Source organism: Rhodnius prolixus, unplaced genomic scaffold, assembly GCF_049639745.1.
Source record: "Rhodnius prolixus isolate KJV_2025 unplaced genomic scaffold, Rpr scaffold_7, whole genome shotgun sequence".
Taxonomy (NCBI): domain Eukaryota; kingdom Metazoa; phylum Arthropoda; class Insecta; order Hemiptera; family Reduviidae; genus Rhodnius; species Rhodnius prolixus.
In genome coordinates, this window is record NW_027411582.1 from 5,847,975 (window position 1) to 5,873,575 (window position 25,601).

The 25,601-nt window shown below is 32.8% G+C and overlaps 1 protein-coding gene across 23 annotated transcripts in view; it reads right to left on the reverse strand.

The window, feature by feature from the left end:
- The window catches only part of LOC141446838 (uncharacterized), a 366,903-nt gene that overhangs the window by 13,265 nt on the left and 328,037 nt on the right, over positions 1–25,601 (reverse strand). For 11 of the 23 annotated variants that reach the window (XM_074113692.1, XM_074113691.1, XM_074113680.1 and 8 more), the window contains 9 exons: positions 22,297–22,522; positions 17,306–17,564; positions 14,383–14,486; positions 13,317–13,472; positions 8,995–9,165; positions 6,419–6,540; positions 4,310–4,396; positions 1,705–1,808; positions 900–1,049 (listed from right to left, as the gene is read on the reverse strand). In XM_074113692.1, coding sequence (XP_073969793.1) covers positions 17,370–17,564; positions 22,297–22,522 — 421 coding nt within the window. In that variant the 3' untranslated portion in view covers positions 900–1,049; positions 1,705–1,808; positions 4,310–4,396; ... (3 more) ...; positions 14,383–14,486; positions 17,306–17,369. Of the gene's footprint in view, positions 1–899; positions 1,050–1,704; positions 1,809–2,302; positions 2,491–4,309; positions 4,397–6,418; positions 6,541–6,817; positions 7,147–8,994; positions 9,166–13,316; positions 13,473–14,382; positions 14,487–14,565; positions 14,662–17,305; positions 17,565–22,296; positions 22,523–25,601 lie in introns of those variants that run through there. The other 12 variants (XM_074113687.1, XM_074113688.1, XM_074113683.1 and 9 more) reach the window with 12 other exon arrangements.

Here is a 25,601-nt window from a genome sequence, read left to right on the forward strand (position 1 = left end):
TAATGTTTATGACTTAATAATTCACTTCAGTAAACCAATTTGATCACTAAAAAGCTCTAAGATGATAGAGAATCATTAAAAGTGTAGGCACATCCACTTTTTTGTAAGCAAAAAAAAAAAACGTATATCTAAGTTCATGTACCTTCTGGATAGCATATCATTGCGCTTACTAGGTACCTAATCTATTACTTCATTAATTATCTTTAGATAATAAGACATAATATCTTGACTCAGAAACAACATGCTGTAAGCTGAAAACATGTACTTACTGTTGCTGTAGGAGTTAAAATGTGTTACACTGGATAAAATGTCACCAACGCAGCCATTTATTTGAATTGAACTAGATCAGAATTACAATTAGAATGTCGAAAGAGCGCTGAGAACAAAAATAACAATTATATAAACTATTATTTATACAACTGTTTTAAATGTAATTTACAAATATCTAGAAAAAAATCTATCTTCAGTAAGTTAGAATTTAAAACTACTGGTGAGAACCTCGCAAAATCCAAGGTTCATAATTCTAGGACGTTACTAAACTTTACATTATTAATTTAAATTTCATGGAAATTACTCTCCTCTTTGAACCAGAGAAATGCGAATATTTACGTGGAAGTTCATTATTTCCAAAAACATAATCGTAATTAGCAATTTACTTTTACAATAAAAAGGACTAAAAATTATTAACATGTTACGAACTAAATCTACCTACTTATGCACGTTGAAACATTTTAATGAAACAAAATAATGAAGATTAAAATCAACTTTTTAAAATTACATGCGTACAATTAAAATGCACCTACTATCAACTGTCTTGGAAACATGTCAATTTCATAAACACTTCTAATCACATCAACTCCTAATTAAAAATAAAGGTATACACAAAAAATGTTGCTTACCTGCATGAAGCCCTCAAAACAGTAATGATGCAAAAACGAGTTGTTTAATTTCCTAGGAAGTTATCGCTTAATGCAAATAGACAATACAATTTAGTTTTCTAAGGTATGTAAAGTTCTCACTGACTTAGTTACAGCAGCATCAACTTAAAACTATCAATCATAAAAAAACATCAAATTATGAGGTAAAAAGTGAATTTTAAACATGAACATCTTTTTAGAGGAATACTTCTTTTTAAAATACTGACGATATAATATGTTTATCAACGATGGTGAGGAACATTTAATACATAAAGCAAATTATTACTGTTGTAACATGATAAAGTGAACATTTGGACAGAACCAAATGTAATATTTTTACCCCAGTTCTACCGGACAGTTGTTTGGTTAGGAAGTTATTTAATGTTTATTTTAATACTGTCTAAGTACATGTTCATGCTACCTAGCGGTGATCACTGGAACTAGTTCCTATGGAATTACATCTCTCTAGTTTAAGCTATTGCCGCTAGATAGCACTGGCATGACTTTAGTACCTCTATTTTTTTTCTATTCCTAATGTTAAAGAAAGAACAGAATGTATAGTATTTCTAATAAGGTTGCCCAATTTTTTTTAATTTAAATATAAGGACTTCTATTTCTGATTTATTATTTTGTTTAAATAGAGTCAATACAAAGAAGCTACAGAATTCACAAACGATTGAACATCGTATTTTTCAATCAAATTAAAACCTTTCAAGGGAAAGATTTAATTCATCTGATAAAAAGTTTTATCTATTCAAGGTAATGTACTAATAAAATTAAAGCTTACCTGAAAAACAGCTCAATAAGATAGTTTGGTTTGATTTCCCTAGAATGATGAAATGGATTGCGAAACACCTCAACTATTGTGGATGCTGGATTTAAAGGATGGACCTAAAGAAAGACGAACGAAGATATTATTATTAACAATAATAAAAACTACATGAAAATTCACTAAATTATTTATACCTATTCAATCCTAAGTTATTAACAATATTCAATATTGTAAAATTATTATGAATTTGTATGTAACAACAATGCTTCAACGAATTAAACTTGATCATAAATTGAAATATTTTCTCCTTGCATGTCTTTTTCAAACAATTAAACCATTTCTCATTCAATAACTCATTAAACATAATTTAATTTGGTTCAAAATATTTTAATTTTATTGAAAAAGTTATTGTATTATAATTACAGCTCTTGATTAAATAACTATTACATATTTGTAAGTATTACGAATCATTATCTCGATTATTAAAACGTCATAAATTCTTATTATTTTGCAATTAATTTTTGGAGAAATCTTCGGTAAAGGATGTTGGTAGAACAATTATTCGAACAAAAATTAGATACAATTATCAAGTATTTACGAAAAAATGTTTTACCTTTTACAGCTTCTGGTTGTTAATTCTTTACTGACTGGGAATTTTAAGCATCAGATTATTCTGACCTTACATCATCTAAGAAAATCAAGAACTGTAGTAACGTAGAAGTCTAAAGAAATCTAGGCCCCCGGAAGAACGACTAGAGCCAAATATTTCATAACGGTTAGTAGTCCAAGTATCTCTGGTGACTAAATTCAATAACTGGATTTTTTAATAATCACAAATGTATATAAATAATATTTCTAAATAATTTTGAAAATAACATCTACAATATTAACAGTTAAAAAAAAAAATGGCTGCTTCAGTCCCAAAATGTATTATTATAAAACTGATGCACGCACATGTGTTGCTTCTAGTCGATAAGTGCCAATGTATGTGCGTATGTATTCCCAATTCTTCGCTCCACTTGTTCAAAAGCAACTCCTACAAAGTAATAAATAAAATATTTCCGACGTGAGGGAATGTTTTATCAATATTTAGCAGGTGTGGCACCATCTCCTCATGTGAGCAATTCTTTGAAAGACACTAAGTGCTATGATCAGACCACCCTCCAGAGAACTATTCATCTACCAGAGCAGCCACCCATTCAACACAATTGCAATTATTTTTACTTTAAAAGTCGACTTAATTCCACTCAGTTGTTGTTTTTACAAATAAATGGGAAACACTAAATTACATTCATTGTTGCATCAACAAACAATTACATAGAGATTCACAATTATGAATATAATTAAAGCATGTGTGATTAACTTACGACTTACTTTTTTTAAATATTAGCGGAAGGAAGTGTATTTATTACAACTATGTGAGAATTTATGTTTTTTAAAGAAGTTAAATTAGTTATTTTCCCGAATAGAATAAATACTATTTGAGGTAGGTAACCTACTTTACAAAAAAAAATGTTTTGGAGATGGTTACAAGATATAGAGAATAATAATTATAATCAGGATTATTTTAATTTCTTCAAGTAACTAAAATAGAATAATGAGAATTTCTTTTCCTTAACTAGCAGTAACACAATAGGAAGGGTCACAATCAAAGGAACGGAAACCCGGCCATTCTTTAAACTGGAGGCGAAGAGTGAACTTGGCCTCAGTCAAGGTCGTTGTTACCTTTAAACTAATCTTTTATTCTCCCTTCTTCTAGGGAAGAAGGAGTAGAAAAAAACATTCTGGAGATCGCATCGTTCTATACTTTACACTTAACGGTTCTTTATATTATTATTATTTTGTTTACAACTGTTGAAAGGTGTGTTCTGAAGAGCCCGGACTGTAGTTTTACCCATATTGTACAATTCTCATTCAAAGTAATACATTGAGAATGCCTTAATAGAAGCATAAAATGCAGGATGAGTGAATTTAGCATGCCGACTAAGTTATTAAAAAAACTCAGCAACACTCTTAGAAGTAGACGAAGAATTACGATAAATAGAATAAATATAGGTTAAATTACTAATCAGAAGGAAGCGAGTGTTGGTCACCGAAGTACAGGAACTGGTGAACAAACAAAAGTGAACTTTATAAAAATATAGAACCGGTTGGCTACCCTGGCGGCACAATCACCTATCACTTGACTCAGTGACCTCCAGTCTTTCGCCAAGATATCACCTGAACATATTAATTATGACGTGTGTTATTTCTCTAATACCAACTCTCATAGTTGTAAGTGACAATATTCTGCGAAGTAAAAGTCGAAAATTTAGCCAACATATTTAATTCAAGGCACTAATAAAACTAATGGAAAAGCCATTGGGTTAAACCAAAGATTTCCCAGAAATGGGACTTTAAATGAAAAGCTCCCTATTAAGGAAACCCTCCTATTATAAATTTTAACGAAAAGTTTCAAGTGAAAAATACAGAGTACCGAATTTTCTCGAATAATAGGTCTACCCTTCGATTTCAAATGTGATCTTTATAGTCTACAATTTTCGTGGAAATAAAAATAAATAAAATTCTCCGGAAAAACAGTTATTTTCCAAAATGCCATTTTCTTGAAAATCATGGTTACCTTATTTTCATGCAGGTCTGGGACTTAGATCCATCATCAGAGTTCGATCATTAGGTGAAGAGTTTAATTTACACTTACTCGGCAGAACTAGAAAAATATAAATAAAAAACTATCATTTTAAGATCAATTGAATAAAAAATAAATAGCTGACATTGAGGAGAGAATAAAAAAATAGAAAGTTGGAAAATTCATCAACATAATCAAAGTTTTAATTGATCAAATAATTAAACATCATTACATGCATTGAAAGTAGTCAAAATCTAAAAAAACATCATTACATGCATTGAAAATAGTCAAAATGATGGAGAAAAAACATCTCCAAAGCTTGCCACAAAACGTTTTGAGGTAGCGCGCAATTTATGTGACCCGGAAGTGTCAGCCAGAGTTCTAGATTTTGGCCGTGATGGAATTTCTTGTCCAAAGCTGGCGAACCGGATTTATATATATTATACTTTTTATTAAAAAAAAATGTTTATGCAAATACACACGATATATTTATTGTATGACGTGTGGTATGTTGTCTAGGAATTTATCTAGTCTCTCCTGGTCTTGATTTTTACTAGATAAAGAATTAGATTTACTGCCATTAGTGGCTTTTATTCTAGAAAGTGGAAAGCTAATATTCCTGATTTCTGAAAGATTCAGATATTTTGAATTAACAAATTTTCACTTTCTTCTACTGTTCGTGAAAGTAAAGAAACAAAACAATGTCAACAGTTTTATAAATTTTGAGTTTTCACGACAGGAAATTAAGAAATATATATGTACATATGAAAGTAGTTTGAGTTACGCTGAAGATTAATGCCAATTTAACTGAGCGCTGGAACCTTAGTTCCCCAGCTCAGATCTACACTTTTATCTGAAGACTATAGTCATCCAGCCGGCCAGTTTTAGAAGTAGAATGGCTCACAGTCTGACGAAGGAAACAAGTATCTTACCACAGCCCTAGCTGAGAATAAATTCTTAGACAACATACCATACGTCGTACTGGTATATTTATATTAAATGTATCCAAGATAAAGGATAAGATCAACTGGAGAGTTAATGTGGAAATGGGATTGATTCTCACACAAAAGATTGTCATGGAAGTAATTCGCTAAAACTAAGACGAAATTTAGGAAAATAAGAAATAGCAAAAATCCAATTTAAACTGAATTTGAATTTGCACTGAAGTATGTGACACACTTTTTTTTATATAACGAACCTCCTTCTTCAGTCCATCCTGCCATCTTAACATATATAAGTGTGAGTGTCCTGACACCAACAGAAACCAACCTACATGGATGGTGTGTTTATGCGTATTTGGACGTCAATGTGTGTTTGTATATAAGTTACAAATCTGTCCTACATTTGTAAAACTAATACGGTCGTAGAATATTTCACTGCTGAATCATTTCTTATTTTACTATTTGTTCCCTTTATTTAGAAATTAAAATAATTATTACTCTAGTAAACCTCAAAGAAGGAGAATCTAATGCAAAGTCCTAAAATTAGACTTGCAAGAAGGAGAGCTGAAAGGAACCATCCCTTTCAAATATTTTGGATCGAGTGTCGACTGAGCTTCGAGAAAATATGTGGGTAGAAAGATATACGAAGATGAAAAGACTCATAGATTACTAAATTCAGTGCTCTAGAGCAAAAAAAATGTTAAAAAAAACACCAAATCTTCAATGTGAGCACCATTTTTGAAAGTAAAGTGTTGTGAAATGAAATTTGGACTCTTACAACAAAAAAGGTATAAACGTACAGCTATTAAGTGAAATGCATTATTGGAGAAGTTGGTCATATAACTCTATCCAGAGGCAATAAAGGATAAAATATGGCAATTAGCTAATAAGAAACAACTTGCAAAGTAATTGTAGATGAGTAATCAATAAATTAATTAAATTGGATAAATAGTATGTAGATGAAAACTTAAAAAATGAAACATTGTTTCGTAAAGTCACTTTTTCGGTAAAAGAATTTAGGCTAGAATCCTAATAACTGAAGGACAATGGTACCAAAACAGAACACCAAGTTTGAGTTGTAAAAGAAATAAGAAATAGTTACAGAACAATGTAGTAACTACCTATTTTTAAAAATCTAAGAGAAAAGTAACTAACAACTTACGGTTCTTTAAATGGTACTCCAACCTATCTCATTCTCAAATAGGTAAGCAGATCCGTTTCTCAAATTCACTAATCTTGAATCCTTTGGTCCTTTATTTTTACCTCGAACACCAACTCAGGTCTCTTAAAACAGATAAATCACTATATGTACAAATTGTAGAAAACAATTGCAGTTAAAACTGTTACAGAAAAGATGAAAGTGTAAAACTAAGATAAAACTATTTCATACGTTAATCACCTTCACATTACACATATAATACAAACTCTTATTCATTTCAAAATTAAAAGTGAATGATGCATTTAGCATTAATCCTTTTCTTTTACTTTTAATTCTTGAATTGAAAAGACACAATCTATTAAAACAATAGTATATAGAAAAAAAAAACAGAACTTAATTTACCAATTAAATTTCACCTAAGGGCTATTAGTAGAACACGCATTACTTGGAAATTAATCAGAGCATGACACTAAATGAGAAAGGAAGTTCAAGAAATAAAAGAACAAAAAAAGTATTGTAGATCTATTACTATTTCAAGGGCACACGGAACTTTTTTTTTTATCTGAACTATTTCAAAGGAATAGGTGATTCGTAACACGCACTTAGCAATCTAAAGTTGGAACTGAAGTGAACTTCATTAAACTTAAAAACAACTTATACATAACGTGCATAACCATCGTTAGTTGTTCTTTACCCTACGGCATAGTCCTAACAACTGAGAACTTAGGATCACGTAAGGGAAGGTTATATAACCCCAACCTTCATAATCGATTATGGCAAATAAGAAATGAATTTAATTTTTAAAAAAATCTAATTATTATGGGGGAAAACAAAACTGATTACATTCTTTTGGAAAACTTCAATATTTTATTGCATTTTTTAGGCAATACTCACTCACTTAGCCCAGAGTGTTACTTGCCGTCACCAAACTAAAAAAAATTCTTTATTTTGTTTACACAAATGGATGATGTGATCATACAAAAAATATAAGTATAAAAGGTTGAACCCCTGATCTAATCTAATCTATGTTTCATTCAGTTATTTTAGACGTCTACGCTTTCTTAAGTCTGCAAAAGATTTTTAGTTTACCAACTCTATTTTGCTTGAAGTATAATATAAAAACTTTCAATTAAAAGAAACAATAGAATACTTGACCGTGTGGAACAGGTTTTTTTATAGCCATACAAAACGAGCGACAGACTGGCTTACTTAGTAAGCACACTTTCTTCCAGCAATCTGTCTCTTTTTCAAAAAGAAAACTGATGATAAGCATTTCGCTATCATTAATTATTTTCTTACTTTTTTTTTTCTTTAAATTTCACCACTTTCATAAAAAAAGATCATATATTCGAAAGAGATATTAATAAATTAAATTATTAATTGCAAAAATCTTATTCAATTCTGGAAATAATAATGCAAAAGGAAGGTGCTTACTTATAATAATAATTTCTATAATTAAAACTTACATAGGTTTCGGGTATTAGAGACCTAAAGTCGTAGTATACAGGGAATAACCTTTCTATCTTTAAACGCCGCTCTGGCCAGTTACTTATTAGACTTATCAACTTGAGAAAAACTAATGAACAGGATCCTGAAGACAAAAAAAGAATTCCGATTTGGCTCTTAACGTTTTTGATAGGCGATTGAATCTATGTATCAGAAGTCACCTTTTGTCCCTGCCCTCAATGACATTCCAAAGAAAGTGAATAACCAGATTTTTGAGGCTGTTTAAAACTAAAATTGAATTTAGTGTTTGTACTAAGAAAAGAACTGCAGTGGTTACAGACAGTGAGAGTTACTGCGAGATGGGCATGAAAAAGTATCGAAGCATCAATTTACTATCTATCCTAAACAATACAACTTCTTACAGCCTCAAAAAAGAAGGCTGTGAAGGCGACGAATTATACCTCTAATTTGGACAACCTATCTTCCTTCTAAGTTTCCGCAATACCAAATGACCGCTGTAGACTAGAAGACCATCAATGGTAGAACGAACTTCCTGACTTCGGAGACAATTCAATAACTATTTCGAGGTGAAGATAACTCCTTATCAGCCCATACAAGAAAGAACCGCGAAAGCATAGAAGGCCAATTTTGTCTCAAAATAGAGAGGCTAACTGCGAAAGACCTATCATCCATTCTAGAACCATCCGTCTAACACCTAAATTCAGGCAGTGCTACTGATAAGAGACGGTTATGTTTCCTAGAGCGTTGCGACTGCCAGAGATACAAAACAGATCCTTCTTAGACCAGATAAAAGAGCTTCTGATTTAGCACAGGCTGATATTTGAACATATGAAAGTTGTGAGAGCGCGTCCAACCGGATTTCCTGTTTTCATCAACGGGACATTGTATGAATATGTTGCCCTTTCAAATAATCAAAAGGTTAGAATCAACATTTAATGAAAGAGCGCGCACTTGAGTATTTGGGGTCAAAACAAGTAAAACACCGAAGGTGTCTTCTTTTAGTGCTCCCAACTTACAAACCTATATTTAACTTAAATCTGAAGTATGGAGTACACACATCATTGAAGAGAAGAATTTTGGAAAGTTCAGTATAAAAGAGTACCTCTGCCTACCTGGATAGTTTGGTTAAAGATGGATGACGTGTCAAGTATTCAGGGTAGGTATTAAGTGCAAAGTGTCCCTCCTCTCTTCGCCCAGCCACTGATTAGTGTTCCAGTGACCTTTGTACTCCATACTTAGGCCATGCAATCACACGACATACTACCCTCTTATCATTAGTACACCTAAAAGCCAATAAAACAATCTATATTTAACAGTAAAAAAACAAATTACAGTTGAAAACATCCACAACAGAAAACCGCAAAAGAAGCAATTAATAGTTAATTATCTTTTAAGTCAATATGAAGGAAGCCCAAATCAGGTAAAACAAAAAGACAATTTATCTGAATCCTTTGAGGAATCCAAAGAGTTAAAGCAAAGGACTTCATGTCTCCCAAGCTCTTTAAGATGTATTTCGAAAGACTGATAAACAGGCTGGTTTCAGAATTGTGGACAGCGCGGTAGCCACATTCGTAATGACGCTTTCCAAGACTTCTTACGCGGACAAATGAAGTAGTAATCACCGAGATAAGGAGGATCTGAAGCTTATTATGCGAAATTTGAACTATTAGCACACAGACTAGAGGGAGGAAAAGAAACAAAGTAACTGGTTATAGGTAAAAAAAAAGAGATGAAGACCTCTTGCAGGTACAAGAATAGAAATGTATCCATGTTCCAAGTATTTGAGATCACGATGAAGAAGTCAGATTAAAAGATCAGTTCTGCCTTACAGTTTTACTAAAGTTTGTAAGAACTACATTACAACCATCATGTCACTTAAAAGAAATCTATCTACTCCTCCTCCTCAAAAAATACGCTTTATCTATTTTTTTGGAGGGGAAAAACATTATAAATACTATTTTTAGGAACAGATTTTATGAAAATCTCAAAATACTGGAAAAGTTATTCAAACGAACAGTAATTTGGTCGGTCGAGTTTCTCCAATGTGGAAATTTAATTCTTAAGAATTTAACTTGCGTCACCAAATTAATATCTGATTTAGTAGGCATTTCAAGAAGCAGTATTATATTAAAAGAAGCATCCTTGGAAGTCAAAGTAAAGAAGTATTATAAACGTTATGAGTCATTGTTTTTTGTTTAGTTATTACAATATTGTGATAGTTTTTTTTACTCTCCATAATATTATTAAAGAAATTATTTTATAAGTTGAAATAGTTATACGTGTTTGCAATACATTTCTTAACAATATTAAGAGAAAGTAAAAAAAGGGAAAATTTTTTGTATAATACTTCGCAACTAACTTATAAATTTAATATTATTTAAAGAAATAAACACCTGCACATCTCTCTTAACACGGATATAACTTTCACTAGAATCTGGCCGTGCATGTGAACCCCCAGATAATAAGCAAAATGTTTAATGCGACTGCTCTGTCATTCATGTATAATTAAATGGTTTCTAATAGGCAGACTGAGCAGATCTTTCATTTATCAATTTATTTCCCCCTCCACAAACATGGGATAGATGGAGAAAGAGAGATTTTTGTAAAAAAGAAAAATGTGTAGAACGGAAGTATGACAATTACACGTTATTTTGTACAAACGTACAATTATTATAATTAAAAGAAATGAAAAGTTAATTATAATAAAGAAAGCCACGAAAGAAGTTAATAAAAACAAAGCTAAGAATCAACCGGAAGAAATGTTAAATGTAAACGAAGGAGAAACGGTGCGGATGGTAAAATTGGCACAGCTGACTAGTTCGAGTTTTTTAAAATTATATTTAGGCCAAAGAGAGAGACAGAGAATAGTATAATTTCATTTAATCATTCTTAACAATCATATTTCTTTACAAATAAATAAATAATAAAGAGAAAAAAGAAATCCTGTGAACATACTGTAGCCATAACTTTTAATCAGATTACAACAAGAAGAAAAAAAAGAAAAAGAAACTGCTTCCGGCTGTAGATCAAGGAGTGCTTATTAATCGCTAATGTTTATGGATGGTTGCAATCAATTTATTACATACTTAAAATTGAATAAGAGCTTTAGGTGTTCACCAATAACTTTTGCAACATCCATAAATTTGAATTGAAATGGAAGTAGCGTTCTTTGTTTCCACTAGTTTTATCAAATCTTATAAACCGGACGAGCGCCATAATATGGAACAGATATATGACACATTTTTTTGTGATATTGCATGAGATTGTTACAGAGAGGGCCGCCACATGAGAGCCAGGGAAACTAGGGCGAAGATATAGGTAGGTCTATCTAGTGGTATGTCCATACATTACAACATAAGGCCATTTCGAGGAGCCAGTAGATTAGGATATCCGAATAGTAGTACCTACACATTCTTACCATTTGGGGGCTTATACCATGCTGTACGAAACATCTGGGGAAGACAAATGCCTGGACCCAATCTCGCGATAGTCAAGGCTTCCACACACTTGGAGGAGAGGAGTTTTGTTCTCAGCATGTCATTCATCCCATTTGAGGGATTTTTTTTTTCAGCTTGACGAGACGGCAGCCTGGCGTCAAGGGTACTAAGCTTTGATAAGAATCTTATGACTACGTTTAGTCATGCGAATCCTCCACAAAGTGTTATTATACTAAGTTGAACTGAAAGAAAAGTGCGAAATGTGATGATGATGATGATAATGGTAGAAAACAAATGTAAGTGAAAACAATCACATCAGTGTCTCTAGATAGTGAGATAGTGGCCGATCCTACCTAAATTGGCTGAGGGGACAGGTTGGTGATTACTGACTCTGGGGCTGGAGATATGTGGAACAGGCTATAAAAAAGAAATACTTTCTTTGGACGGCCCAAAGTGAGAGTACACAGTCCAGGATGCAAGCGAGAGCGGATAGTAAGATAATTCTAATACTGAGCTATAACTATGTAGTTATGTAGATGCGAGCACGGTTGTCTAATGTCTGTCAGTAGATAAATAGAGATATCACCACTAGTACATACATATTAGTGCGTGCGCCAGTGTCCGCCTCGCACTCCAGAGAACAAGTTTAAAGCAAGTACCTTTTCTTAGAAAAGAAGTAGAAGAAGAAATATAATCACCGTTTACTGCAGTTTGCTTACAAGACCTAACTGCTTTAAACTATTTATAAAACTTATGCCACTTTCTAATAATGCCAAGTTATTAATATTACTTTCTGTTTTATGTTTAACATTTCTAGGTACTTCTGGATAATTTAACTATTCTGCAGAATTATAATTCAATCATTCTGTTGTTTTCTATATAAATTTCTTTCATTGTTATTGAACGGAAATACAAAATATTACAATCTAATTACAGAAACTTCTGGACAGAACATACACTGGAAATACTTTCCTGCTAAAAGGGAGAGTCCACATTTCTTAGAACTTTTTTAATAAAATAATTTTGTACTTTTTCTTAAGAAAAAACATAAATAAAATAAACTTTCCCGTGAACAATTTAAAAAAAGGAAATAAATAAAAATTAATCCCTAAACATTTTGATAAAATAAAATGCAATGAAATTTATATTGATGATATAGAGCAGTGATGGCGAACCTATGACCCACGCAAGCTTTTTCACTGACCCACAATTGCTAGGCAACCATTTGTTTGTTTACGCGGGTTGATTTAGATTTTCTAATTGTGGTGGATAATTTATATTCTATCTGTATTTTTTTCAATCACGCATTGACACAAAAGCAATTTAAATGCTATCTATAACCTTTGGTTTGATCATTACAGTTCAAAATTCAAATGACGACAAATGTTTTTGTAGTATTTGAAATAAAGCAAAAGTGTTTACAAAATATTAAATAAAATGTATAATTTTACTCATATTTTGTTTGTTAAAAAAAATCGACAACCCAAAGCAAATAACCATATTTAGATTTTTCTTCAGATAAAACACACTTTTGTTCAGGTTTTGTTCAGTTATGTTTGTCCCGTTTTACCCAGTTAAGCCAACTGAATTTTAAATATGTTTAGTTTTGAAAATATTCAGTTTAAAATTTTTTTTAACTTAACTCTTGTTCAAATGGGTTTGGACGCTGGAAAATATAGTCGGTTAATTTCTACAATTTTGAATTTGGTGATGACATTCAGTTGAGGACAGATAATAAAGAGCCACTCTGAAGCCATCTTGATCTAACAAAACTTGACTCGAGAGTGTGGTGACAACGCGCACAGACTTTAAACAAAAACAAAAAAACACACACAAAAACTCTAAAAAAAAGCTGATGAAACTGAAAATTTAGAACCGGTTTGAATTCCGGGAAAAAAAAAAATGGGCAAGCTTTGTTTGTAGTTTGAAATCAAAAAGGCCAACAAAACATTGTTAGGAAAAAAGAAGAAGACATGAAATGTATAATTGCTTATTACCTTAGGAAATAGCTCTACTGAGCATTCCACGTTCAGTGCCAGGCTTGTGAGACGTCTTTGATAATCCAGGTTACCATTGAGGCTGTTCCAGATTCTAATTTTAGATGAAAGTACTCTTGCTCCAAATTCTGAACTCTGAAGTGGGTAGAAAAACAACTGAAACCGATCAGAGAGTTACAGTAAATAATAAAAATATAAAATATCTACAATATCATTTTTATTTTAAAAAATAAGTAATACTAAATAATAAAAAGCTAAGGACTCAAAAGAAAAGTAAACTTTCAAGACTTTTCTAAATAATGAAGTAGAAATTTTTACTTTTTTTTTTTATTGCTATTATTAACTATTATTAATAATAATTACGGTTCTAACAATTGTTGAAATGTTATTCAACTATATGGATGTCATTAAAATTTTATGATAGTGCATTAAAGGAGAAAAGTGTAATAAAATTAATATTTGCAGTAAATGTTTTCACTAATCGAATAAACACTAAGCATTCCCAAAATAAACATATGTTATATTGAATTAAAGCCATTTTCAGTATTAAAAATAAAAAACTTCAATAGACATTTCAGATAAAACTCACGAGATTATCCATAATGTACTACAGGAGTACTGTAACTGCTAAAAAAAAATTGATAGTCACATAAATGATTCAGAAAAACCCTTTATTACCTACCAGCCATGAGGGGTTATCTATCTTATATTAATAGAGAAGTTTTAATTAGAAATCAGTTTTCAAATATTAAGCACCATGACAATTTTATTTTTACGAAATAAATAAAACTAATTTCTGCAAAAAAAATTGCTTTTATCTAAATGGAAAACTTTTAGAAATTGACAGTAAAAATGTTGGTAAAAACCAATTGCAATTTACGTAAAAAATAAAGTAAAATGTGAATAATATAACGTTATTCAATTGAACAACAGTTTACTAAACGTTTTAACAATAAGCACGTATTGCATTTTCTCCATGACAACGCACTATATTTTAAAATCCTTAACTTTTTTTTTTTTTATGACATCTTAAAATTTTTTAAAAGTAAGCTATTATTTACTTTACCTTCATGTAAATTTTCATTTGTTTTTGAAAGCTGCAGGATTTCAACTGATTTTACTCAAGCAGTAAACTTAATTGCTTCTGCCGAACTTTTTCTAGTTCGAAACCTGAAAAGTTTTAATTAATATTAATATGACAGAATATTAAGACATTAGACCACCACCAACACTGACAATTTGGTATTACTTTTTTCCTGATCAGCGAACCTCAAAACCTATATTTCCAGTTTTCCATTTTTGTATACTTAACAAACATTCATACGCAAATACTTTCAAGTAAAACCTGTAAGAGAAAGTAAATATAACATTTGGAATCCAAAAAAAAAAAAAAAAAAAAAAAAAATCATTTATATTCAAAATATTAAAGAAATCTCCGAAAATACATTTTAATAAATTGCCCTCCTAGGGAGGGTCTCCAGGATAAGAAAATAAAAAAAAAAAATAGGTACATATATAACTTTCTTAAACAAGAATGACCTGTCCTGTCTCACATATGTGTTCGACTCCGTTTTTATAAAAGAAATATATTAATGAAAGAGTCGTCGCACAACTTTGATCAAAAGCCGACCAAGTTTTGTGTGTATGTGGTGTCCATGATATATCTGGCCCAAGGAGAAACCGGCTAAAATACTGGTTTCTAAATATGTGTAAGTATATACAGTAAGCTGATGAGGGAAGCTGGCCCAAAGTGAAAATGGGCCCCCCGCCGCCGCCGCTGGGCTCAAAGGAAGGTCCGGGGGCTACCCATTCATATGAGTGAAAGTTATTTTAAGTTCAGGCTCGCGAAGAGAACAGTCAAGTTCAAAAACAAGAAATATAATAAATTAGCTTTATTTAAAAAACAGAAAAAAAAAATATAAAATAACCTTTTTGGATGACATTACAGATATTTGACAAATTTTATGAACGTGTTTTCCTTTAGTCTGGTTAAAATAAAATAAAAAAAAATGGCCAGACCCAGCAGAACATCCTTGTTTTCGATGCCCACATTCACTTAGCACACATATTTACCAAAATGTTTGATGCGAATATTCAGATAAATAAATTCGAGCGATACAAGGAGAACGACCATTTTGAATAAAATTACTTTACTCGTCAAAAATCTGTATACAGTTTACATTGCCAGGTCTATCAACTCCAATAAGAGATGTAGTAATCTCAACAATGTTTCCAAGGAAACAGTTTTTGTGTTATTGTGAGCTCAGGTAATCAATCGCCAGACAAAACAAGTGAAGAATAATTTCAACTTAAAATGTTACTAGTGATAAATCTGTTTCGATTGATTGAAATGCTCTCAGAACATTGTCTTAAAAATTTTATCCTAATAAAGAATTAGAGATAGTAAAAATCTACTGTATACAAGATCTCGCATCGTATCAACAGACTTGAAAAGATGAAGCAGATAAATAACTACATTAAGGTTAAAATTAAAACATAAAATAATAATAACACGTTAATAAAATGCACAAATTATTTTCACACATTAGAACAAAGAAGAATGTAAGAACAAAACAGAGCGGCCGATCCCAGAGAAGCTTTCTTTCTTGTTCTTTGGTAGAGATTACAATTTAACGGTACCAAGGGAAATGCATTGAGGTCGTCTAAAGTGTAGCTTTCGTAAAAAACAGTGTAGGACGTAGCTAAAATAATGTGGTACGGCCGCGATCCGTGTCAGCGTAGGATATCCGTCTGCAGTGCACACTTAGAGCTAGTCTCTTGAATTTGAAATATTTTGAGCATCATTTTGTAAAAAAAAAAAAAAATTTTCAACACTATGTATCTAAAAGTTACTCTCTTAATTCTCTTTGTGACGTCATTCAACGGACTCACTGTTTCACAACAAATAAAACAAAATTTTCGTAACTTTTATTTAAAACATTTTATACGGCAAAATACTTTCTCTTATTAGGATAAAGAGAAAGTAAAAAACAGGAAATGACAATAGTAACAATTAAGCATCTGTCCACTAGAGACTGCCAATATATAGTGCTTTCCTCTAGACAAAATATACCCTTACATTATCTAGAAATCAAGAAGAAGAGACAACTACATATTAGAGAGAATGGAAGTTATTAATCCAACTTCAGTTATAGGAAAGTGTGATTAGAAATAGTAAAATAAAGAAAGGACTCTACTCTAGAAATAAAAAGAAAAGTTGCTATTGAGTCCGCAAAGGCTGTGGTGGATATGGAGAATGTTACAGGAGACGATCTCACACTGGAAAGATTTATGTCTCTTTAATAGAGTGCGCACAACTGACCTAGTTTGCGTACTCATAGTGACGTTATAGGAAAATGATTAAAGCCTTTCAACTACAACTTACCCAATAAATATGCAAGCAAGGACCTCCAAAACAAAGTACTTCCGAATTCAAATACTTTTTACTAGTTGCCAGGGAAAGTGTAACATAGAATTAAAATCGAAGAATTTACTGCTTACTTGCTGATAATTATAGTTCACCACCTACTATATTTAGAGCACTGGTTTTGTTTAAGAACAGATCTGGAGTAACACTTTATATCAAACTGCCAAACGTTTCAGCAAAAATATGTACAGAGGTAAGAGGAGAAATTAACCTCTGATGAGGTTACAATCAGGTGACTGCCATGGCAGCTTATCGCCACTGCCTTCGTGATGATGTATTATTACTATGTACTTTACAAATAGCTTTTATTAGAGAAAAGCATATCAAGAAAATAAAAACAAGAGAATACCTAATAAAAGCTAATGCGTTTATAGAAACTGCTCAGAAGTAGGAATCAAGAATAACGAGTCAATTTTCTATAAGAAAATTCTAAGAAGAGAGGAGAACTGGTTAGCCAGGTGTAATCACTATCTAGAGACTACACCTCATCTCACAACTCCATCTCCAGATACAAAGACGTTACCTCAAATTAGGAAGTAGGAAATACGGAAAGGCTACTCACTCTGAGAGGCCTCCCGGAGGAGGTTCTGTTCTTCTACACGGACATCCCAGTGCCATTCTATTCTTCAACCCAGATTGCATGACGCCTTGAATACTGAACTTCTGGGAAAAGAGATATCTTTTTGGCCCACTTTCAGCAAGATGAAGAGGATGTGAGACTGGAGTATTACCTCAATCTCAGCAATGAGACTGGGGTAGCTCTTCTCCAAGAAGTAGTTATCCTGCAGGCACCACGAGGATGTAGAGTTCGTGGCTTTGATCTAAACAAAGAATGCGCTTTTAAAATGGATTCTGAGTAAATGGTTTTGATTTAGTAAAATGCAAAGAAGTCAAATATCACCGAAAGTAATGTCCTGCTTTACCCTCTCTTTTTAGTAGTCGTTTTTAAATCACTTTTTTCCATGTTCAGCGGGAATTTTAAACATTTATTTCCGGCGAAAATACAATTTTGAAGCTATTTAACTAAATTGCCTAAACTTCCTTTTATTAAGGATAAGAGAAAGTAAACATGAAAAGAAGTTTTTAAAAAGAGGAGCATGAGTCATGCTGGCGGGAGAAACTACAGAGTAGGGGTAGCCTGTGGGCGTCCTTAGATCATAGTCCTGAATTACTTGCAGACCTACAGAGCGGCTTTTTTTTTTGGCTGGGCAAAATTAATAACCTCCGGTTCTTTTACATTAACATTACACTAGCCGCAAGAAGATAACGGGCTGAGGCTATCAATGCTCGATTTGCATGCTTTTTCTAGAAAAAAAAAAAAAATTTAAACAAATTTAAGATTCTAGAGAATCTACGGCGTTATGATTTGGTGAATTCTCCGTGAATGAAGGGCAAACAAAATTTGGAAGGCAGTACAACAAAAAGATTATGCCCGAACAGGGTAAAATCAGAACCAAGAAGAAGGGAACCAGATTATTCTAGGAACGGTCTTCCTTAAACTGTACGATTGATTCAAGTATCGATCTTCACCAGTTGGGGGAGACCCTCTGTGAATGTCCAGCTGCAAGAGAGCTAGAAACGGCTTCTCATTCACTGTTTTTGCGTAGCTATCACCAGCTTGCGTTGTCTAGAAATTTGATTCTCTGCGGTCAAAGAGCATTTCGAACTGGTGCAGAAGATCTTGGACCTGGTCAATTTGGGGAAGGTTGACCACTTCCGACCAAAATCTTACACTACTAAAAATAAAATAGCACATGCTAAAAGTTCTCAAAACTGCCAGAAACTAATTTGAGGCAACCCAGTTTTCTCTCCTCAACATTCGATCAAGTAAAAAAGCCCAAAGTAGTTTTAATTCCAGTTATTTATTTGCGCACTGAAACACTAGAATAGTAAACTAATAAAAATTAGAAAACCCTCAGCAATATTTAGTAGTCAGGTGAGCTAGTTTGTCAGAATGGTAGAAAACTTAACTCTGTTTAAATGGGTTCCTTTCTAGCAGAGAACTGAGTGACTTTTAAAATAAAAAAAAACTTTAAATAAGACTATTTCCATTCAATAAGTATCGTGAGTATGTGTTACCTACAACAGACATACCTGACAGTCTGAGACACGACAGTTACAGCTGTAGTAAATAAATACAATTGCACAGCTAGCTACATAAATAACTAATACCAGAATTTACGACAATTTTATGAATATAAATGTTTGTTTATTCTTTTACTTTCTTTTTGAATATCATTTTTAACTTTCTCTTATAGCCATAGTCAAATTTTCGATGCATTTGAGGTCCTTTGTGTCGGAAAGAATGTTTTCTGATATTTTTTTTTAGAATATAAGTTTAGCCAATAGTAATTTATCTTCACTACGTCACTAACAGATGATGTTGTGATCACAGCAAGGAGTAAAGCGGCACTAGCAGGATATCCTTTCAGGAATTTGAAAGAGCAGCCAAAAAACTGTGACTTCGAATTAATTTCGAGAAAACTTTGTATATGAAGTCGTCTAGATCCCCATTAAATAGGCAGAGAATATCCAACTGGGAGATTATTTCTTTAGAGCAGCAACTCAGTTCAAATATTTAGGGACCATTTTGACTGAGAAAAATAGAAATAGAAGAAGATATAAAGGCTAGGATTGCTGCAGGAAATAAATGTTATTTCTCCCTGCGGAAAACCATCCTGTCCAAAATGATGTCACGAAGAGCTAAATTGCTAGTTTACAAGACCATTATCCGACCGGTGGTTACCTATGGCTGTGAAGCATGGGTATTGACCAAGGATAATGAGCGTCTTCTAAATATTTGGGAAAGAAAGATTTTAAGAAGGATATTAGGTCCCGTAAAGGTAAATAATATTTGGAAGATCAGGACTAACAATGAGCTTCGTGACTTATATGGGGAACCAGATCTGGTCTGTTTCATTAAAGCCGCCAGATTAGGATGGTCAGGGGCACGTAGAAAGGGATGCCCGAAACAAGAATGCCCAAGAAATTGTTATATGGTAATCCAGGGGGCAGAAGAAAAAGAGCACGTCCTCGCTTAAGATGGCTGGACGATGTCGAAACCGACATCAGAAGGCTAGGAGTCAGAAGATGGAGACTCCGTGCTTTGGATAGGTAGGGACGAGTGGGATGCGGTGTTGAAGGAGGCCAAGGTCCTTACAGGACCGTAGCGCCCTATAGTAGGTAAGTACGTCACAAAGCATTTGGAAATTTACTAAAAAGATATCTTACTGTTTGAAATTTTTCTCCGGGTTTCTATGGTAGTGTGGTCGTCCTGTTTACAGTAGTAAGAGAAATTAGTTTTAAGTTAAAAAAATTTAGGTAGGACAACTTTCTGTGGGGGTAGAAATAAATGAATCGGTAACATAAAATTATCCCTTTTTTATAAAATGCACAGAGAAACACATTCATGATCCTAAATAGAATATACAAATATAGACAAACCGATTTACACTTCTACCAACTGTGTCTTAGATGGCCGCCAAGTCACTTTCACGGACTTTACGCACTTTCGATTGTATGTTGGAAAGTGTCTACAGCCAGTTGTTGATCAAGTGTGAGTTACTTTTAATAAAAATCTCTAAAAAAAACAAAGAGAGAGAGACAGAGAGAGATATTCGTCGCAGTATAAATGGTAAAGAAAGTTGAGCGAAAAACAATGCATCCTAAAAACCACCTTTTCAGACTCATGGAAACCCCCAAAATGGCGCTACCTTAACAACTACTTTACCGGAGCCCAGAGTACTGGACTGTATTCAGCGACGGCTTAATTAGATATTCCTCTCAAGTTAATAAATCTTACTAAGTGAACCACGACAGTCAAATCTGCAGGATATTTCCAAAGTACAGTGGAGTCTCGGTTATCCGTTACCCTTTTATCCGTCTATTCCAATTAACCGTCACTCTCCTCAGTGTTTAAAAATTAAAAAAAAAAAAAAAAAAAAAAAAAATTATGTCGCAGACATTGTATTCATTAATTTTAATACCCAATAGAATGAATTGAATAATGAAAGATACCCTGACCTTTAAGGCTTAAGCGTATAAACGTATAAAATATGTATACCAGTTAATACAAAGTTTTATACACGTTAAACTCTAAGAATCTGGAAATTTTCCTGTATCTTTTCCATTATCCGTCTATTCGACTATCCGTCACGTGTCCGGTCCCGGTCATGACGGATAACCGAGACTCCACCGTATTCGTTAAGAGACAAAGACAGGCCTGAGACACGGTTACCCCATTGGGCCCTCACAATAATCAATATTAGCACCAGTAAATGTTTGATACAGAGTAAAGAACAAAATTTTCAGAGGAAAATAGATTTTAATTTAGAGCACAACTAGGAGAGCTATTGAGGCTAAAGGACGAAGAGAGGTAAGGAGAGATTGAAAAATAAGCTGTGCGTGTTTAATTACTACTTCTGTTAATTAAATTCTAATAGTATTTTATTGCGTTCTTTTAATTTATTTTCATGGAGACAAAACTATCTAGGTTTTAATTTGGTGAATAGGTACGCTGATACGTTTTAATTTGACAAGACAGATCTCATCAACTCTAATTCTAGCATCAATTATTTTATAGGCCAATCTAATTGAGCGGCCTAATTAAAAAAATCTAAGCTAACAGTCTTATTGAACTGCGTGATTACTTTTCACGGCGATGTTAAAAATTAATTACTTCTTACTTTCTCTCACTAGGCGAGGAAAGTATCGCGATTTGGCCAGAGTTTCGAAGTTTCCACCGATTATACATGACTACTGAATGACCAGTTTTAGGTGGGGTCCGATTTGAATTTAACTTGACACCACTGGATCTGTCCGCTATCTGGTACAGGAAGAATCCTTTATTTGGCATTCTGCTACAAGAGGACACTCACTTTGCCCAAATCTTGGCCACCAGGCCAGTTTGATTCCAAATTGAACCACCAGAATATCAGCCGATTACACCACGCCATTTACTTCCCTCCACTAGTTTCTTAAAGCGTACGGTGTCTTTACGAACTATTAAAGAAAGACACGTATCTCGAGGACCTGACAGAGGTTAACCTGAGTAGGTTCTATCAAGAAGAAGAGGAAACGGCACTGCACATACTGTGACAATGTAAAGGACTGGTTATAGTTCAGGAAAAATCCAAGTATTCTAAATTTTTCCTGGAATCCATCCCCAGACGTCTGGAAAACAGACGTAACTGGAAAAGATGCTCTATCTAGCGGGAATAAGCTTTCTAGCAAACCTAGTCCGCATCCAATCTGAGTACCTTGAGGATATCCTCCAACCGATTACCTTATAAAGCACTTAAGGTTCACTAAATTGTTATAAACCTTTTCTTGGTCATAACATTAGTTTAGGAAAGTAGTTTCAAAACCCTTATTATTTTTTTAAACAGGAGCTCCTCAGAATGCTTTTGAGCAGTTGCTCTCTAAAAAAAAAATAACCAAAAAAGAAAGCAGAGTATGTTCCAGAAAGCCCTGGACAAAAATCCAGAATAAAAAAGAGAAAGAAGAAGGTTCCTCAAGAAATCAATATTATACATTTCAATTAAACATTCTTACCTGAGCGATAATCTCTCTGCCACATTCTGCTTTTAGGATAACTGCCAGATCCTTTTCACTGGTAATGAAAATAGATAGCAGGCGAATTTTGTCACCCTTCATGTGCGGAGCGGAGTACCTGGTGTAGATATTGCCTTGCAGAAAAGGCGCTGGCATTCCCAGCCATGGACCGGACCAACTGGAACTTGAATTATATCCTAAGAGGATTTCTGTTCCATCGCAAGACCTGTGAACAACAAAATAATTGCAATAAATAAATATCAATTGTTCTTCCCTCAATTGTGCCAACTGAGTATGTCAGCGAGCAATAAAATAAAAGAGAAATAATAAAGAATTGGAAACTAATGGTTACAGTTAATAAAATTGTGAAAGTAAAATACAATTATGCCATTTAATTACATTTTCAGCATATTATTACTTTATTTTTTAAATTTAATTTAATAAAGTATAAAGAGGATCTTATTTTCTATTTTGCTGGACATTTCTAATTGAGTGAAAAGAATGGCGAGAGTAATGTGTTATTAATTAATTCATTTTTATAATAAATTAAACAGGATTTCTCTTCTCCTTTTTTTAGAGCTGACAGTTTTTACCTGTCATGCAAAATTGAAAATAGCATGTACTTTTTAGTTCGGAATGATTTCTATGGGACATCCCTTGCGGGTATTCGAGACTACACATTTTATTAGGGCCTAATCCAATCCTAGATATTACCTTAACAAAAACTTACAGTTTAAAAAGTTAAGTATAAGGGTTGATTAAACGCCAAAAGGTACACAAATCAGCAAGTACCCAACATTTCATTAATACTTCATTGATATTATTTAAGTAATTTTACCGCATTAATTTTCATTAATATTTGTTAAGAATTTATTAGATGTCACATACCCTTATGCTGGCCATTTTCATCTACAAAATATTTGTTGAAGTAGCACACCGTTTAACTTAGATTGACTGTAATATCTATTTATCTATAATAATCAAACTATTAATTACAGGTGAAAAAGAAAACGTTATAAAAAATAAAAAAATATGAGGCTAAAAAATTCATAAACGTTTTTTAAAAATTGCTCACACCAACATACATCAATGATTTTATTTATTTATTTTTATTTTTAAATAAAAATCGTCGGTTTAAGTTCATTCTTCGATTAAAGTAATTGTTATTTTATGTAGCAGTCAATCTGGCTTTATCGTAAATAATATAGTTTTCTTCAATTACATTCTCCATCTAGGTATTCATCCCACAATGTTATATATATGTAATATAAAATAAATAAGATATGCATATTTTTAGGGCAGCTAATTATTCCAGTATTTTACTATAAGTAAAATTAGGGGAACTAAATTAAATTACAATTGAGAAATGAATAATTATTGTTGAATAATCTACTTGTTATTAACTGTGTGTTATTTGTCCTCACGAATATTTCGGTAAGACGAATTCAAGACTGAAATATTGTTTTAAATCCTCCGTGATTCAAATTTAAACAGTAGCCGACTCTAAATTTGTCTTTTTCTAATTTAACATGCATGTATATGTGACATCTTCAGAATAAAGGGCACATTAAAGAGAAATCAGAAGATAATTTGGAATAGAGTTAAAATAAAGTACCTATTTATACGAAGATATAATATACATTTTATCACAATTATAACTATTATGAATGAACTAGCCAGCATAAGGGTATGTGACATCTAATAAATTCTTAACAAATATTAATGAAAATTAATGCGGTAAAATTACTTAAATAATATCAATGAAGTATTAATGAAATGTTGGGTACTTGCTGATTTGTGTACCTTTTGGCGTTTAATCAACCCTTATACTTAACTTTTTAAACTGTAAGTTTTTGTTAAGGAGATTTTTGTACCTTTTGGATAGATTTTCCTTTTTGTCTATTAGCAAAGTTACGTCTGCTTTACAGATTTTTTTAAAATTTGGAATAAGCTATTCTATCATTATAACCTGATAAGGTGTTAAATCGGAACCGTAACTACCACTGGAGAGATCTTTTTAAAGAATGGTTATAGTTGCGGTCCCCAAACCATCCTCAATAACCATTTTTTTTTAGAAAGCGTTTTGAATAAAATAGGAAGGTATTTGTACGTAAATAGCAAAATTAAACTGCGATTTCAGTACTTCCTTTTAAGGGGAGCAAGAAAAATAAACTGCGATTACAGTACTTCTCCCTAAAAGGCAAAGATTTTGTATCGAACGACAATTCATTGATGTAAATCGGTTCACTCATTGATAATTTTAACGATTGCAGTACTTCCTCTTAGTAGGTGTAAGAGCATGATGGCACTTCACAGCCACGTAGAGGAGCTTTAATCACTTCTTCGTGCTAAATTTTATCAAAATCGGACTAAGCTTTGTAGAAATATTGGTAATAATAGTTTTAGAAAGGGCCTTATTTGGGTGGGGCAAACTTCCCTCCTTATGAGGCATAGCGTCGAGACTTTTAAAGTGCAAATCTGTACAAAATTTCGATTCGAATGACACTTCATTCATGAAAATCGGTTCACGTGTCGATAATTTGAAACGATTCCTATACTTCCCCTTAACAAGTGTAAGAGCTGATCGCCGCTTTAATGTTACGTAGGGGAGCCCTAACCCTATCATCCTACCAAATTTTATCAAAATCGGGCCAAGATTTATAGAGTAATTAGTAATAATAATTTTGGAGGGGGCCTTACATAAAGGGGGCTAACTCCTCTCCCATTCGATGTACAGGGCCGAGACCCCCAAAAGGCACATCTACATAAAATTCCGAATCGAATGACACCTCATTCATGAAAATCGGTTCACGCGTTTAGGCGCTACGTTGTTTACAAAAAAGGTAACAAGAACAAGAACAACAACAACAACAACAACAACAAGAACAAGAACAAGAACATTTTTTGAAAAAGCCGTTTTTGCTCATTTTCGGCAACTTTTCTCTCGAAACCTATTAGATCTGGGTGGTTGCAAAAAAATTACAGTTATAAAGGAGGGTTCGGAGTAAGATTTAAGGAAAATTTGGGAATTTTATCTTTTATAGAAAAAGAGAAAAAAATTGTCAAAGTTGGGTGTTTTTCAACGTTACACTTTTTCGTGCAGTTTTTGATGGTCAACCCTTATACAACTGTCCTACCGGACAGTTTTAATACAACTTTGCAGTAGAAGAGATGAATCAGGAGTAACTACGTCGAAAAAGAAAAAAAAATCGATCTCTATTATCTCTAAACCTACCTGACCAAGTTTGATTGCGTTGAAATCGATGGATTGACGTATGAGATCTTTTATCACTTGAATGAGCAAA